The sequence below is a fragment of the Copadichromis virginalis genome, linkage group LG16, assembly GCF_057382275.1.
Source record: "Copadichromis virginalis isolate Kocher_CV1m ecotype Utaka linkage group LG16, C_Virginalis_male_GT1.1, whole genome shotgun sequence".
Taxonomy (NCBI): domain Eukaryota; kingdom Metazoa; phylum Chordata; class Actinopteri; order Cichliformes; family Cichlidae; genus Copadichromis; species Copadichromis virginalis.
This window is the reverse complement of record NC_140633.1, coordinates 36,251,785-36,269,834: the sequence shown is the minus strand read 5'-3', so window position 1 is coordinate 36,269,834 and position 18,050 is coordinate 36,251,785. Positions and strand designations below refer to the sequence as shown.

Below are 18,050 nucleotides of genomic sequence, written 5' to 3'. Positions count from 1 at the left end.
CTGTAAATGCGCGTTTACTACTAACCCAGCAATAGTAAAATCTGAATAAGTGCAACACAAATAATCTGGATTAGAGTTGTTCCTGGTGACTAATTTCTTAGTCGACTAACCGACTAGTCTAAGACTAAGAAACACTCAGATTTAGGTTAAATTTGAGAACTGTTTAATTGAAAATATCAAAAACTAACAAAGGCATTTTAAACCATTTATTGCGTCCTCTACTCTGAACAGCTCCCAGTTAACTGAACTCCTCACCCTATCACACAGGTGGGAGAGAGCCCATCCACCTTTTGGAGAAAGCTCATTTCTGCCAATTGAACCTGCAATAATAGTTTTAACAAAAACTCTAACAGATTTATGGCTTTTCTCAACAACAATCTGATGGCAGATGGCTACAAAAATTTTTTTAGGCGACATTAATTTTCTGGCTTTGGGCATCAATTAATATTTTAACAATTAGATTAAATGACTAGTACGTCTGGTATCAACTAGTGACAACAGCGATGATTAGTCGACTTGTTGACCTCCCTAATCTGGATCCAAATATACTGGTAGTATTGACTGAATGCATTAATGGAAAAATACATTTTATAAGGAAAGACTCACACGTGGTCATTGTTTCAACACTTGAAGGTGGGCATGTGTGACATTTGCGGGGGTATATTTGTTGGCAAAATCTCACAGGGATGACAGCTAAACGTTGACATGCTAACCAGCTGTTTGATTGGCCCTTAGTATGACACAGACTGCTCGTGTAAAACACTGTGATTACTCACTGCAATGATTACCTTCTCCTTCATTTTGATTCTTAAACAACTACCCTGCTCTCTGAGGATTACAATGGCGTGGGGCAGTGAAACAGTTTCATTTGATTTACCAGCTGATCTACTAGCACCTGAAAAGTTGAACTATAGTGCTAAAGCCTGAAATTCGTACATGTGAATTACATGTCTTTGTGATCACACTGACCATTGTTGATCCCCGAGATCATGAACTGTCAGCACAACTATAATGCTGCATATCCAGCACGCTACACAACTGCTTCACTAAAGCATCTTTTTTTTTTTCCCCAGGAGCATCCCCTAATGTTGATATCTACACATTGAGGGTAAGCTAGCTCATTGTTACTCCAGTCATTTTTTTTAAGTTTATTTCTTCTTCATCAACAAACAAAGTTGAACTTCTTCTGACAGAATGAACTGAAGGGAGAGCGTGGAGAATCAGGTGTCAAGGGAGAAAAAGGAGAGCCCGGTGGTGGATATTATGACCCTCGATTTGGAGGAGTCCAAGGACCTCCAGGACCACCTGGCCTCCCAGTGAGTTCTGAGACCTTATTTGTTAATACAACCAAAAAACATTTGGCCCCGATCTAGATGTGATATTCCAGAAATTTCTGATTTTCTTTTCCACATTAGGGTCCAAAGGGAGATTCTATAATTGGGCCACCTGGACCATCTGGACCAACAGGGCCACCAGGAATTGGTTATGATGGTCGTCCAGGTCCTCCAGGACCACCTGGACCCCCGGGGACCCTTTCAGGATCATATCGTCCCAATTATCGTAAGTGTCTTTTTCCACAAAAAAAGAAAAAAAAGACACTTCTTTATTGGGGAAAAAAACAATTCAGATTTACAGGTTTTAACCTGTAAATCTGAATTGTTTACAGGTAGCCACATCTTAATCTTACTGAATGCACTTTACTGGTTGAATACTGGAGATAAATTGCACTTCTGTTTCTAATTTTTTTTTTATATATGTAAGCTGTCAGTGTCCCTGGTCCTCCTGGCCCACCTGGGCCACCTGGAGCTCCTGGACCATCCTCTGGAGTGAGTACTATCACTGAATTTTAATCATGGCTCCATCACAAGACTCTGAATTCACAAAATTCATTTATCTGTAGAATGGCAGTTTTTGATTTATTTTTTGTACCCACCCATTCATATATCCATCCATCGTCTTCCGCTTATCCAAGGGTTGGGTTGCGGGGGCAGCAACCTAAGCAGAGAAGCCCAGACCTCCCTCTCCCTAGCCACCTCCTCCCTGGCAGAGTCCATTACCCACTGGGAACAAGTCCGACTTATTGCCCGAATGAAAACCCTATTGTTTCTCCTGTATCTGAGGTTCACTAATGGACAGACTCACCTTTTCAGCACCCTGGCATAGACTTTCCCAGGTAGGCTGAGGAGTGTGATCCCCCCATAGTTGGAGAACAACCTCCGGTCCCCTTTCGTAAAGATGGGAAACACCACCCCTGATCTCCACACAACATTGTAGAGGCGTGTCAACCAAGACAGCACTGCAACATTTAAAACATTCAGGAACTCAGTGTGAAGCTCATCAACCTCCAGGAACCTGCCACTAAGGAGTTGTTTAACTGCCCCAGTGACTTCACCCCCAGTGTGAGCCGTCCCCCTCATCCCGGGACTCTGCTCCTCTACCGAAGACATGTCACTGGGATTAAGGAGATCTTCGAACAATTCCTTCCACCAAGCAGAAATATCTTTAAAGTCAGCACTACTCCACCTGCACTACATACAGTGCAGGTAGAGCACTGCTTTCCCCTTCTGAGTCACCTGATGGTTCAGCAGAATCTCTGAGGCAGTCCAAAAGCCTTTTTCCATGGCCTCTCTGAACTCCTCCCACACACCAGTTTTGCTTCAGCCACTGCCCGAGCCGCGTTCCACTTTGCCTGTTAGTACCTATTGGCTGCCTCCGAAGTCCCACAGGCCAGATAAGCTTAGTCAGGCCTTCAGCCTGATGGTTAATTTGACTTCCGGTGTCCACTGTCTGGTTTGGGTTTACCACTAAGACAACAGGCACCAACCACTTCAGCCACAGCTCAGTGCAGCAGCTTCAGCAATGGAGGTGCTGAACATGGTCCATTCGGACTCAATGTCCTCAGTGTCCCTGGAATGCTGTCAAATCTCTGCCTAAGTCGTGTGTTGACATGAGCCCAACTATATCTAGCCAGTACCTCTCAACCTCAAGCACTAGCACTTGCTAGTTTTAGTAGAGATCAGTCCGCCACGGTCTCTGCCCCTGCCCGCCAGCACGCACTGTACCGTTTGTAATTTTTCTTAAATATATATGTCTGATGTATGGTGGTCTTTTTTGTGTGTATGTGCAGGTGACAGCTTTGAGATCATATGACACAATGATTGCTACGGCCAGACGTCAGGAAGAGGGCAGCCTCATCTACATCATAGACAGAGCAGACCTTTATTTGAGAGTACGCGATGGAGTGCGGCAAGTCATGGTACTTTTATCTACTTTTCAGTGCAGTGCTTTGAATTTGATAAAATCAACTTTAAAACCAGTTTACACTATTATAATGTATCACTAGTTTATAACATATGAAAAACTTAATGTAAAGCGACACTAAATGGTTGATTCCTCTCCTTTCAGCTTGGAGAGTACAATCCTTTCTTCAGAGATCTGGTAAGTTTCACAGAACCATGAAATAAAATGTTGTAACGTTCATATGACTTAATTATTTCTTCTATTTTCACACAAAGGAGAATGAGGTGGCAGAAGTCCAACCTCCACCTGTGATTCTGTACCCGCAGTCGCAGGACCAGTCCCAAAACAACGGAGCAGGCCATTACTCTGAGGGTTTCACTTTGATAAAACCCATTGAACCTCCAGCACCCACACCCGCAGACCCCCGTTACTTTCCAAAGTATGATCCCAGATTCCCAGACCAGACACACACAGGCCATACCGATGGAAGATTTGCCAACCAGCAGACGGAAAGCAGATTCCCTGTCACTCCTCAAAGACAACCCGTCCCTCCTGTGCTGGAGCCTGCTGGCCATTTCGACATACAGGGATCAGGCGTGAGTAAAGTGGATACTCAAAAGCTCAAAAATATAATAAATATTAATTTACCTTACATAGGGATGAAAACTAGCTAGCTTGCCTAAAATTAAAATCATAAAAACAAAACAATATTATGTAGAATCCCTTCTTCTTTTAACAACAGTCGGCAGACATTTGGGAACTGAGGAGCTTAATTGCTTGACTTTTGGGAGAGGAATGTTATCCCATTATTATCTGATAGAGGATTCTAGCTGCCACTTCCATAGGCTGTGAAACCCAGCCCAGGAGACGTTACGTTACTTAGATACTGATATAAACCATTAATCATGTAAAGCCCTGACCTTTGTAAAACATCTTAAGTTGTTCCACAGTTGAAGTAAAATGAAAATTTGTGTGATTTTCTTCTTGTGAATCTGTCTTTATCAGCTGCATCTCATCGCCTTGAACAGCCCTCACACCGGTAACATGCGAGGGATTCGTGGGGCAGACTTCCTGTGCTTCCAGCAGGCTCGTGCTATCGGCCTGAAGGGAACATTTAGAGCCTTCCTGTCCTCTAAGCTTCAAGACCTCTACACCATCGTCCGCAGGTCGGACAGGGACAGCGTCCCCATAGTAAACCTCAAGGTAAGACCCAACATTCCAACAAGGACAGCTGCATGACTGACACCATCTTTCTGAAAAACTGAATAAAGTCACTATGTTAAATGTTATTTTTCTTTTTCCTTGCAGAACCAAGTGTTGTTTAGCAGTTGGGACTCTCTCTTTGGTGACAATGCCAGCAAAATGAGGGAAAACGTACCAATCTACTCCTTTGATGGTAGAGACATCCTCAGGGATAGCGCTTGGTGAGTCTTTGTACCCCCCAAAAAATAAATATATTTAACACCAGCATGCGGTTGTTAACCAGCTTTCGTTTCTTTTGCTTATTTGCAATCTTTTGTTCTTAATCACCTCCAGGCCTGAAAAAATGGTCTGGCACGGATCAAGCAAGAAAGGCCACCGGCAAACAGACCAGTACTGCGAAACGTGGCGAACTGGCGACCACGCTCTGACTGGTCTGGCATCATCACTACATAGCGGCCACCTCTTGCAGCAAAGCCCTAGCAGCTGCTCCGGCTCCTACATCGTCCTTTGCATTGAGAACGCCTTCACATCACCCTCCAAAAAATAAATGTCCATTCTCCTGCTTTTTTAAAAAATTTTTGTCATAATTCTGGGCCCTAGCTAAACATCCATTTTACATCCAAACAGACATGTTTTGTTCTTAATTCCCTGATAACACAGCTTGTGAACATGTGGCGTCCAATGAACTGGCCCAGCGGCACTTCGCCCGGCAGGGAGACTTTGCATTGTCTGCTCCTCCCCTCCATACACGCCAAAGAGATGGGTTAAACCGAGGGGTGTTGGTCCCTTTTCTCGGGGGCATTGGCACATATTTTCTTCAAGGGGCAGAACAACAGCAGAGAAGCTAAAAGCCTTCTCAAATTTTAGCCCTTTTTAAAAATTCTGTATATTACATGTTTTTAATTTGTTTTTTAATGTTATCAGTGTCTTACCTTTTGTTAAAAATGCTATATCCATTTTTTTTCTCCATAACATAGGTATTGATGATTTCAACATTTCTTTTCCTCTGAATTCTTGTTTGGAATTGTGGGTTGTGATGGGGTACAGCAAACTTTTAAGGACTATTTTAAATTGAAATAAGATAATAGATATTTATTTTTAAATGAAGTTATATAAGTATAAAAGAATGGAAAATTAAAAAATGCTAAATACCCTCATTTATAATCTACAAAATATGGAACATTTAAAAAAAAAATTTCTGTAAAGAGCCTGTGCCTTACTACACACACGGAAAAGCTTTACACAATAAGCGCATACTTCTTTTTTACTTGTTCTGGTGATAGCCGAGCATTAGAACAGTTTTTGCCCAGGTCACGACACTCCTGTTATGAATAATCATGTATCCAGAGGGCAAGATTCCTTCTCATAGAAATTGAGCCTGATGATTCTAAAGTGATTATTTCCCCCTTTTCGTCTTTCCACCTTATAAAAGCCTATCAGCGATTAAGCTGGAAATGATTAGTTTGCTGCTAATCTTTGTTGGAGTGATTGCTGTCTCAGGAAGCGGAAAACCGGAATAACTTTTTTTTTTTGGCCTTGTCTTAAATTGCAGAGAGTAACGGCATTAATGCTACCGCTGTCTGAAACAAACCTGTGGATATCAGTGGGGGGGATTGTTTTATTATTATAACTGTGCTGTACTGTTTCTCCCAGGCACTGAATTAAAGTCTTTTTTTCAACCAGTAATGTCATGTATTGTACACAAATCTGTACACCGTGTTGAATTCTTCTCTGGGAGTCAGAGCCATGACCTTGAGCCCTCAACATTACCACAAATCAGATTATCCAGCAACAATTAATGCCCTTTTAACACTTTGATCATACGCCATCTAGTAAAACTTGAAAATTTATAGAGAAATATTTTACTTAACTAAGAAAAAAAAAAAAAAACACTCGAGCCTATCCCAGCTGTCATAGGGTAAGAGGCATGCTACACTCTGGACAGGTCCATAACAGGGAAACACAAAATGTCCAGTGAACAGCAGTTCTTCAGATAAGAAAATGCATTGTTGATGTGTAGACTGTCAGCAACTTAAATAACCAACATATGTAGAAGAGCATCTCTGGACACACAACAGGTTAAACCTTGAAGCAGATGGGCTACATCAGTAGAAGTCCACACAAGGTACCATTCCCATCAGTTAAAAATAGGAAATTGAGGTACCAGCTTGCACACACTCACCTAATGGAACAACAGACGACTGGAAAAATGTTGCCTGGCCTGATGACTCTTAATTTCTGCTTCGACATTTGGATGGTAGGGTCAGAATTTGGAGTAACCATCACTGAAGAAAAACTAAATAAATTCTTCCTTAATTAAACTGTTCAGAGTGCTGCTGGTGGTGTGATAGTATGGATGCTACTTTCACTGCACATTTTGGGCCCTTAGTACCCTAACTGAGAATTATAGCACAGCATACTTTAGTATTGTTGCTGATTATTTCCATCTTTTTATGGCTAGAATGTCCCTAACTTCTGATGTCATGTCCCAAAACTCCAATCATCTCAAAGTGGTTTCTTGAACAGCTTCTTCTTTGTACTCAAATGTCCTCCATAGTCACTAGATCTCAAGATAATAGAGTACCTTTGGGATGTGATGAAAAGGAAGAGTCACATCAAGGATGTATGTATCTGCTGGAACTGTGTGATGTTGTCATGTCAGTATGGACTAAAGTCTGTGCCTTGAAAAATTCAGGCAGTGAAAGTAGGTAACAAGCTATACTTAAAGTGGCTAGTGTGGGTGTACTGCAATACTAAGACTAATACTAATACCACAGACTGGTCTTAACCAGCTCAAGCACTGGTGGTACAAACTTGCTTCAGCATGACAAGCCTGACTTGTTTCCAAATAAAACTGCCACTCAGTCATGGAGACATTGGCTGTAGTTTTATGAGAAAGGGAGATTTTAAAGGACTGAAGTAGGTCACCAGTCATTTGTGATGGCTTATGAAATTCTCTTAAAGCTCTTCCTCAAAGTTAGGAGGTGTTAAAGATAATATTTGATTAAGAAGATTATTCAAATTACTCAGAGTTGACCTAAATTGGTAGTTACTTTAAAATGAGAAGTTTAAGGTAAAACCTAGATCACGTGGCATGGCAAAAGTAAAAGATTCGGCTAAAACATATGGGCAGCATGTCTTCTCACTGCTGTGTACAGGTCATCTCTAGGAACGATAGGTTAGGGATTAATTCTCCTTCAAAGTGCCCTTGACAAAAGCACTGGCTTAGAACTAGAGCTCTCCTGCCTAGGACCACAAAGATTTCCAAAAGTAAGCTACTACATTTGATGCTGTCAAAGTCACGCACCAAATTTCAAGAAACAGTTATTTGTCAAAATCTTTCCTTACATGTCATGATAAAAACCTGCAGTGAAGATGGTGGGTTTGCCTCAAACATATTTAATGTGGTGTGCATATTTATGCACGAGATCCTGGAAACCCTACAGCAACTTGTTTAATGAGCTTAACAGACTCAGATAACACATCCGAACTCTTCAAAGTTCTATACACAGGTACCCAATACACTTTTGAGCCGATGGGTCGATTGAATAGCCACCACGCACTAGCCGTGCAAGTGATGGCAACAGGCCATTTGCTCATTATCATTATTGACACTGTGTTGCCCAGTCAAATCTCCTAATGCAACCAATACATACATACATGCACGCGCACACACACACACAGCCTGAAGTTACATGGAACACAATAGTGTTCCATGTAACTTCCAAGGACTCCAGGCCTCAAGGGCCGATGTCCTGCAGGTTTTAGATCTCATCCTGGGTCAACACACCTGAATCAAATGATTAGTTCATTACCAGGTCTCTGGAGTACTTCAAGACATGTTAAGTTAGCCATTTAAATCATCTGTATTGGATCAAGGACACATCTAAAACCTGCAGGACATCGACCCTTGAGGCCTGGCATTCCCCCACCCCTGCCTTAAACCAACTACCAGCAACTAAACTAACAGTTAACTGAAAGACCTCCATTTAATTAAAGAAAGAAGCTATGCATCATTTACTGAACTACTGCAGGCGTTGGGCTCAGTTCTCTGAGCTCATCACTATGTACTTTAGCAACACTTTGGTATCGGCTACATTTTCAGACTGATAAATGTGTTATAGTGAATCACTTCCTGTGGTGATTCACACAAAACAAGACAGTTTTTTGGACAGACAAGCCAGTGTGCATTGCACAAACTTTGGGGTCAGTTTCTGTCAAGTTTTATATTTTTTAGAAACTCTCACAGAAGTCAGGATTAAATAGTAGGAGCTGGAAGGCATCATCTGTCACAGCGTGTCATTGAAGAATCAAGGCCCAAACTTATCCATTCGCCCACCCCATAATAAGATGTTAGGGATATCCTAAAAATAATCAGTAAATGCAGCAACTTCCCACTCAATTCCATCAAATCTTAAGCATTGAAGCTTTAAGAGTGCTATAAGGCTTATATTAATTGACTGGGGGGCTCAGTGTCACAGCAGTGTCCCCAGATGAAAGAAAAATAAACTAGCATCATAACTCCTGTCCACAATGTCCTTGACAGAGTAAATCTTGAGGAAAAAACCCCCCCAACAAAACTCACAGAGTGGCATATTATTGAAGTCTAAGTAAGGTTAGAGTGGGAGGGGGTGGTTAGGATGTAATAACCCACAGCTGCAATGTGCTATCGCACCAGCTGCCTGAGGACAGCTATATTTAGTGGGCACTAAGTAATAAGTAAGTACAGTGAAATGATCCAGCAACAGTAATGATACAACAAGGTGACAACCAGATATTGGGGGACTTAATTACATTGGCGGAGGAAGCGAAAAGCCACAGTTGTCAGATCTCTGGGTGGTGTTTATCCATTGGCGGTGACTCACTGTCACTTTAACCCAAATCTAACAATATCTAAACAGCGCGGTGCCATAGCCACTTAGTTTCTTCCAGTGTGTTCTCAGAGAAGAGATGCCTTTGTTTGGTGGTGTAACAACCTCAGCAGCACACAGGAAATAAATATGTATAAAAAGACTATTGTACTTATACACTATCAGTAAATGTGTGACTTTACTTTTATTAGTTTTAATGCATTCTCGATCAACATATTTAAAGGGTAATAAGGAGATGTGACGTTACATTTGTGTTGCATCTCAGTACTTAAAGCGTTCTATGAGGCTTTCACATCTCACTGACATTTAGATAGATAATGAGTAACACTCTTCCTGTCTTTAAATCCCCTTGTGAATCTTCTGGCATTTAAGTCTTTTTTTTTTTTTTACATCTCGTCTTTAAATATTTGATGAGGATGATGTTATCTCCAGTGGATATTCCTGGCATTGTGGAGATGAAGGCTTTGACCACATCATCATACCTTTGCTGTCTTTTACACTGATCCAGGTATGTTGCTCTGATGACTTTTGTCACTAGGAAGTATAGTTCAGCATCAAAGTAGGGCCCATCAATCAATCAGTCTCAACAGCCTGGATGTTTTTTAAGCAAAGCAGATTGATATGTCACACTGCCTTGTACTGACTTTTTATTAGTGATTGCCTATATTGAGTTGATGCATTTTAATTAATGCAATTTATGCCCGTGCTCTTGCTTTAATGCATTTTTTATGTTTTCCTTTTTCTTTCCTCTAAATGAAAATGTCGCTTGGCAGCAGCGAGGGAAGAGAAGACTTCAGCTCATGCCAAAAACTCTCAGCCAAACTGTAGCAGCTCACGGATAATATAATTACTCTTTGTTAATTTCCGAAGAGCCGTAAAGCTTTTCAGACTTCTCCTTTAAATAAACGATGGTGTAGCTACTATAGATAAAAATAAACATTTTGCTCGGTTTATCAAGCTTCCAATTTTGTACTTCCGTGATGGCATAATTTAGAATTCACTCAGGTCAGGTCTGCGGCGCCGTGTTCGCTGCTACCACGCCAACCTTACACAGCTCACTGCCCGTGGTCGTCGGTGCAGCTGGGTACATATTCGATGTGACATCTCTTTCCATCTTCTAATGAATTTTTTATGTCTCTTCCTCTCACGCTCTCACACACACACACACACACACACACACACACACACACACGCACGCTTCGTTTCAGGCCTATTCTGAAGAACTATGCCACTGTAAATGACAATGTTGCCTCTGTCCATAACCCTTCTGCTCTGTCACTGCTATAGATTTCAGTATGGTTCCAAACTGATTGTATATGTTCAGAGACATTCATGCATACATGAGATCCTTTACAGGATGTGCTGTTAACAGGGATAGTCGTGGTCATGAAAGGAGTGGAAAAAAACCCAGTCGATGGGATAAATAACCGTGAGGTTATTTTTTCCAGATACGCACTTATGCATTTATATCCAAGCCTAACAGCCATTTCACAAGCAAAAGGCCAACACAGATGATTATTATTATTACTATTTTAAGAAAGTCTATCCCTGTTTGAATTCATTTCAGAGAAAGTTAAACTCTGGGGTTTCATTCACCACTAAACTGAGTGTTTGATGTCATGTTTTTGCTGTGCACATACAGTATAAACAAACTATAATGCACTTGTGAGTGCATTGACAGCCCCCACTGATTTTCAGTGCTACTGGAAACCTGCAGCCCCTAGACATGCACAGTCTGACCCTGGTGATGCCTTTTCTCCAATTCTCCAAAGAGCTTGGATCATTTTTTATAAAGTAAGTCACTGACTCGTGTTATCCAAATATAGTTCCATTAATCTTACAAAACAGTAATCGTACCAGGTTGACCCCAATGACAGTTCGGTGACCTCTCCGAGTCTAATTAAATGCTTTGCAGAAACACTATTAAAGGTGTAGTGATAAATTTGTCAACTAATTACAGTTGAAAGGGTTATTCAGGTGTCCGAGTCATTCAGATTTGATGCTCTTCTTTACATGTCCTCCAAAACCCTCTGAAGGATATACAAAATCTAAAACCAAGTGAAAAGCTAACAACATAACCACTGGGAAATTGTCTGTCCAAACAGAGTTTATTTATTTATTTATTTTAAATAAATGAAAGAATGACACAGACCCAATCAATCAATTAACTAGTGGCATCTCCATCCATCTTCTCCTGCTTATCCAATTCAGGTTTCACCAGTCTATTCCAGGGATACCAGAGAGAGACATACAACAATTCACACTCATATTATCACCTATGGGAAATTTAATCAGCTGCAAACCTAACCCCACAGAAATGGTGTGGAGTCATGCTCTTATTTTTGAAAGTTCAGTCACTGCTGACCACCAGCTCCAACCCTTCCCTCCCCAGGTTTCCCTACCATCTGACTAGATTAATTCTGTGGAGATCCTCTAAACCATTCAGCTGTCTCTCCAGTGTGCTTCCCGTCCTGTGGACATAATCCAACTCCAGTGTCTCACTGAGGCTGCAGAGCTGAAAGAGGACCAGGTAACTAGTACCTAAGACGTTCAGCCTGACTGCAAAAATAAGAAGCAGCTGGTTCTCCGCTAACCATCTGTGGCTCTCTGGCTAGGTTGGTAATGCAGTGATCCAAAATGCAGCAGTCTCACTAGTTACTCACACCACAGTCAGACAGACAGACTCTAAATCCACTGGGTGTGACTGAAGTTGGTAATAGTAGTACTTCTCCTTCTCTGGAGATGCACTGCATAGGTAAGTGTAACTAGAACCTGCAGCAACTGGAGAACTGGTTTGTGTAACCAAAGATTGATCCTACAGAGCAAAGAAATGACCTACAACCTGCAGTCTAAGACCATCAATGAGAACTTTTTAAAGTGATGCACACGTATTCCTCTAAGATTAGGAGCAATATGTTTGCATACCTTTTCTTGCAGACCTGGATAGGATGCAAACACATTTTCCAGGATGTCATGTTGCGGCCAAAGATAACTGAATGAGAGCCATTTGAATAATGCTTCTTTATAGAGGTATTCATGAGTTAAAAAGTCTGGCATTTAGCGTCTGCTCTTCTCTTTCCTTTAGTGTGTGGCATCATCATGCTAAGAGCTAAAGAGCTCTGTAAGGCCTTCAGAAAAAAGGTTGAGAGTATCCAAGAGCTTGCCAAGGGATTTAAATAGATTTCCAAATATATCTACAAGTGGTGTAAAACTCAGATTGGTCCATGATGACCCCCCGTCCTCAGGAGAAAAAAAAGACAAAATCAGCCTTGGAGCACGCCATTTGCTACAAATGCAAAAGTGTTGATCTCAAAATACTAAAAAAGAAAAATACTTGATTTATCAAATCATGTGTTTAAAAAAATAAATGAAAGAACAGTGAGGTGAAGGTCATGATTAACCAAATAACATTTTTCTTTTTTTACATGACGCATTTTAACATTTGGAAAAACCACAAAGACAAAGCCCAGGCATTTAAGTGAGTTACGTTTCAGACATTTTAAAAAAAGGATGAAAACATAACTTTTATATAAGAAATGGAACACAAAAAGGAACGACTAAAACAGAGGAGGAAAAGAAATTTCAGCCACGTAAGAATCAATTAAAAACAATGCTTGAGTAATTATTGAGCTATTCCTCACAGGAACCATCCCTGAAGGTGAAACTGAGCACCATGGTGGTTCTCCACAGGGGTGGATCGTTGCACAGGAAGCAGATTGGCGTCTGGTGATTGGTGAACAGCTTCAGTCATGCTCACAGAGCTGAAGAAAATTAAATAAAAGGTACCAAAAAACCCAGAGCATGAAAAGATTTGTGTGCACTGAGATGGCTTGTCTGAATCTTGTTGGCCTTTTCCAAACACGAACAAGTTGCTGGCACTTTTGTGAAAGATCACTGCACTAACTGCACTCACCAGCTGCTTAATCCTGGAGTAAGGCAAACTCAGGTGGTATTATTTCTAACAATCAGTGTGCCTTTAATAATCATGCTTTGTTCATTGTTCTTTCAGCGAGCTTCCATCTTCCAAGCACGACAGCTTACAGGATGAAATTTTCCAATGGAAAAAAGGTGCAACGTTTCTTAACTTTTCTTCTCATAAGTAATTATTATCTTTTTGCAAAATTGCAAAAGGCACAAAACACATTGCAAACATTGGTATTAACACCAAGTCCCCATTTCCCGCGGTTAGAAAGAAGAAAATGCAAAACTCACTTCACACCTGACAAAATATCAGCTTGAACTGAAATTGATCAAAATGTCATGTGTGTTTAAATTACAATTATTTAAAATAGTAGCAATAATGTAAAAGAACACTACACAATAGAAAAATGCAACTTGTTCTTTGCCATATCTGACTGCACTTTCTTTCATGGCACTTTGATCACACACTTAGCCGCTCTAATACTGAGAACATGGTGGGTAAACTGGCCCAAAGCACGTCTAATTTATCAACTTTATCTGGTCGCCACTGTTTTTGAACAATTATGCTAATTGGACTGAGAGTGTGTTTTGTAAATGTATTCGTAATTTACCTTCTCCCGGAGGGGAATATGCATGCACAAGGTCAGGGTACCATCTAAAAATACATACACATTGCAACATATAAGATCACTGATTAATTCTACGCATGGAAACCTAGGGTAAACCGTGCCCCAGGCATTAATGTGCTTTGGAAAGGAGATACAAAGACAGCACCGGTTGGTAACTGTAAATAAAGCGTGAACCAAAGCCAGCTTTTCAGGAGAACAAACGGAAATCAACTTCTGGTTTGCGGCTGCTTCACTGCCTCGGGGACTGGGCAGCTTTGACCTATAAATAACAAAAATTTCTACTAAAGGCGACTCTGATGTGGATCTTTAAACAGTATGCAAATAGTTTTCACCAGGAACAACACCAAAAGAAGATAAGGGTGTTTATGAGACAGACTGGAATCTTACTTAAAATGCGGCTGAAGGAATTTTACAGGACAAGCAGTCAAATCTTCAGCAGTTTCACCAAATTTCTCCATATTAAAGGAAAGTTGAATCATACAGCTCCAGCACAACTTTCTTCCAGAAGGATTTTGCCTGAGATCTTGTCATATGACCTAAAAAGAACCACTGAATCAAGACATCCCAAAAATACTGATGAAGAGAATGAAGGAATGGTCCAAATTACCATCTCATTGTTGTGCAAGTCTCATAAAGAGGTTCTCTGAGTTGAGTTCCGCAATTTCAGTTTAGTGTGATGAAAATAATCAGTAATTCCATATATATGTATGAAAACTGGTTTATCCACCATGCTCTCAGCCACTGGTTTGTGAGGACACTTTATAAGCCTAAAGCTTTTGTGCGCATCGTGTTGTTTTGGAATCAAATATGATGAAAGACAAGACAGCCAATGAGAATATCATAGATACTCTTATTTTCTGACTAATTTTCAGCAGAAATTACTCGAGCCCAACCAATATAGGACTTTTAGACCTATAACAATATTTGGTGATTTAAAAATCTAATTTTCTGATATTTCAGCATTTTCCTAACATTTTTTATGTGCAGTTAATTATTTATGTGCTTACGCTCCACCTGACTACACTCTGACCAACTAGTTGTTGCGTTTGTGGCTACTACACAATGTCAACACTTCATGGCTGAAGGGTGTTCCTCCCATCTCTTCTTTACCTTTACATTTTGCATTTACCAACTCTTCTAAAAGCTGATACAGATAAATATTCAAACATCTAATATAATATCAGCCTGTGGATCTAAAATTTACTAAAGGAACACAGTGTAAGTATTTTGGCAACCAAAGAATTTGCCTCCTGCTGGCTAGGAGAAAGAATGCAGGTTCACTTTTCAGACCCAGTAGCTATGCAGATCATTTATGGTATTTATGGGTTTATTTATCACTATTCATGTTTCTATTTCACGTATCATCCCTATGTTTTCCTTTGTGCTAGAAAGTTGTGGGCTGTTCGTCATGACAGGCATGCACACGTTTGGTTACTGGAAACATTTACACGGTGCGAGTGTGATTTAAGGCATCTGTCTGATCAACTGCCGGTCTCTCCACTCTATACTCACTTCTTATCCAATGGATGCTGGGATAGACTGTAGCAGAACTCAGAACAGCAGTTAAGAAAATGGGAGTATCATTTTCCTTGAGGAATGTTCTTTTTTTCAAAAGGATATCAGGGTATTGTTAATTGTGAACCAAGTGAGGAAAGTGCTGGGTTTCATAGCGCCGTTTCAAACCCTGCATCCTCCACAGCTGGCGGCCCTTGAGAATTCTTTAAAAAAAAAAAAAATCTACTTTTCAGCAAGTCATCAAAATGTGCTGACTAAAAGAACAACCACTTTTCTGTTTTTTTGATGTAATAGTATAACTGGTGTTTCCTTTGTTTCCTGAATTGGTGATGTGCCTCTCATTCCTCAACCTGACCGCTCACCATTGATCATTTATTATGCCCGCTGCCTGCCGGAGCCATCGATTGAGAGGGAGGAAATAAAATAAGACTTGTGGAAGTGAGGTATGGTCCTCAGTGAGCGTGAGAGCAAAGGTGCCTGATGAAATTTCACACTCGGTTCTTATTCTCCGCTCATAGTTGACGAGCCTGTAGATGTTCAGCGTTAAAGGTACAGAGCGTGACACATGACAATTCATAAGGTTTGCATGTGACAGCCTGTGAATATAAACACATGAGTGCTTATGCTTTTTTGTGTGTGTGAATGACTAATTCTCAAACTCCAGTGAACTAGAACCCTCTTTAGTTTTTACTGTCAAGCAGCAGTGGTATGGTGCTGGGATGATTGGCCCAGAATCTAATCACTCTAATGTCTGTGGCAGCCCTAAATCACACTCTGTGGCAGGAGTGTGACGCCTGTTCTGTCCTTCAGAAGGGAAGCCTTTCATGACTCCTTCCATATTGTAATTATTCCAACTGGATATGAGCTACTGCACTTATTGGCTGGGGTAAGGCACCGTCTGCCTCTGCTTTCATTGGCTGGCTGGACACCTCTCTGCCACCTGCCATTGGCTGCCTGGAGGAGAGTGGGAGGGGAGCTCACCCCATCCTCCCCCTGTGGCAGAGCTTGTAAATGTAAAGACTCTTTCTCTGTCTATTATCTGAGTGACTCGGGCTTTTGGAGTCTGCCTCCGAGCGCGTGTGTGTTTGTGTGTGTGTGTGTATGTTGGAAGGAGAAAAGAGATAAAGAGAGAGAGAGAAAGGGAGGGAGAGGCAAGCGGCGTTTATTCTCCCCCCTTTAGCCTCCCCGTCTCCCTGCTCCCTGTCACTCCATCCTTCCTCCCCTCTCCTGGACCACCCTCCAGCCCCGCTTCGAGCCGGACCGAGACCCCCTACCACCCAGACCACCCCGGGACCCTTTGACTCTCCTCACTTCTCCGTCCCACCAGCCACAACCTCTGAGCAGGTAAGAGTCTGCTTTTCTCAGTCTGCACTGAGCTGGAAAAAGTACTTGCTGCCCTCTCCTCTTCTTTTTCTTCTTCACTCACCTAAAGCACCTCTAAAACTGCCGCTCTTTTCTGTTCTCTTCTCACCTTTTTCTGTCTTCTTTGCCTTATCTATACGCATATTACAAGTTTTCCCTGCAGCACTTCTTTCCCCTTAGAAAAGTGACACGGAGATGCTATCAGTGAGGTCACCATATTTTTGTTCTTGCACTGATATTCTGCTTTGATATCAACTTCCTCCTCCTTCTCTACCCTGCAATCACTGCATCTCCTCCCCTTTTGTCTTTTGCAATCTCATACCCTCCAGCTTTAACCACGTGCAAATTCACTGAGAAGTCTTTTCTTTTTTTCTTTTATTTTGAAGTCTGCCCCGGAGCACAAATTGACAAGGACAGCATGCTGTATTTTGGTAGCGGAAAAGGCATCTCTAATTGATTTCTGAAAAGTGTTTATGTTAGTTGGTGATGGCTATTTATAGCTGCTGACGTGCAAGGCACACATGCTTTCGCTAGGCCACTTCCTAGCAGAACACGGGTCCGTCCGCTGGCTCCAGAACACATGACATTGCACAAAGTGTAATGACTTTACAAGGCAGCGACTTGCTTGATTGAATCAAGTAATCTTTCTACCCAGAGAAGTCCAATATTAACATGGCCCATAAAGCATTCCTGGCAACAGCAGAGGAGGAGAAAAAACTGCTTAGTTCTTGAGCCGCACATCCTGTACTTCACCAGGAAGGGGAAGTGGAGTGTGTATATGTCTGTGTGTGTGTGTATTTGTGACTGAGACAGAGATACAGCTAAAGTGCTTTAGACATCAATACTGCCAGCCAAGAGATTTTAAAGCCACTCAATCATTTCTGAAAATTGGACCTTACAACAACATCAGCTGCTGCTTCCCATGTGGGGTTTTGAGGGTGGTTTTTGAGGCGCAGGTAGAATGCATAATACTAATTTAACTTGTGTTTTCACTCCACCGAAAAACCTCCTCTTATATGCAGAGTTACAGGTGTGAAGAGCTGAAACGATTTTTATTATCAATCTCTCTGCTAAATGCAACATGGCAATTAAAAATGCCCGTTTCTTACACACCACTTTCAACTTTGCATAGTTTATTTACATGTTCACATTTTCCTATGTGAGAAGTTAAAAACACCATCATTTGCATGTATATTCACATTATATTTCCATAATGCAATCATACTAAGCCTGCCTGTGACTTTTAACTTAAAAAGAGCTCATTGTGTCTTGCAGACAGTTTGACCTTTCTCTCTGTGATAATCATTTT

At 41.2% G+C, this 18,050-nt stretch overlaps 1 protein-coding gene and 2 long non-coding RNA genes across 8 annotated transcripts in view; 2 read left to right on the top strand and 1 right to left on the bottom strand.

Moving 5' to 3' along the window:
* col18a1a (collagen type XVIII alpha 1 chain a) overlaps positions 1-6,129 on the top strand; it is an 81,888-nt gene extending 75,759 nt beyond the window's left edge. For all 6 annotated transcript variants that reach the window (XM_085434628.1, XM_085434625.1, XM_085434624.1 and 3 more), the window contains 10 exons: positions 1,074-1,108; positions 1,194-1,316; positions 1,416-1,560; positions 1,762-1,826; positions 3,128-3,256; positions 3,406-3,438; positions 3,516-3,836; positions 4,246-4,443; positions 4,549-4,664; positions 4,777-6,129. In XM_085434628.1, coding sequence (XP_085290754.1) covers positions 1,074-1,108; positions 1,194-1,316; positions 1,416-1,560; positions 1,762-1,826; positions 3,128-3,256; positions 3,406-3,438; positions 3,516-3,836; positions 4,246-4,443; positions 4,549-4,664; positions 4,777-4,990 — 1,379 coding nt within the window. In that variant the 3' untranslated portion in view covers positions 4,991-6,129. The remainder of the gene's footprint in view (positions 1-1,073; positions 1,109-1,193; positions 1,317-1,415; positions 1,561-1,761; positions 1,827-3,127; positions 3,257-3,405; positions 3,439-3,515; positions 3,837-4,245; positions 4,444-4,548; positions 4,665-4,776) is intronic.
* The window catches only part of LOC146691279 (uncharacterized), an 84,655-nt gene that overhangs the window by 9,690 nt on the left and 56,915 nt on the right, over positions 1-18,050 (bottom strand). The window lies entirely within an intron of this gene.
* LOC146691280 (uncharacterized) overlaps positions 16,418-18,050 on the top strand; it is a 29,828-nt gene continuing 28,195 nt past the window's right edge. Inside the window, exon 1 of the long non-coding RNA XR_014915566.1 lies at positions 16,418-16,723. This is a non-coding gene — a long non-coding RNA (uncharacterized LOC146691280). The remainder of the gene's footprint in view (positions 16,724-18,050) is intronic.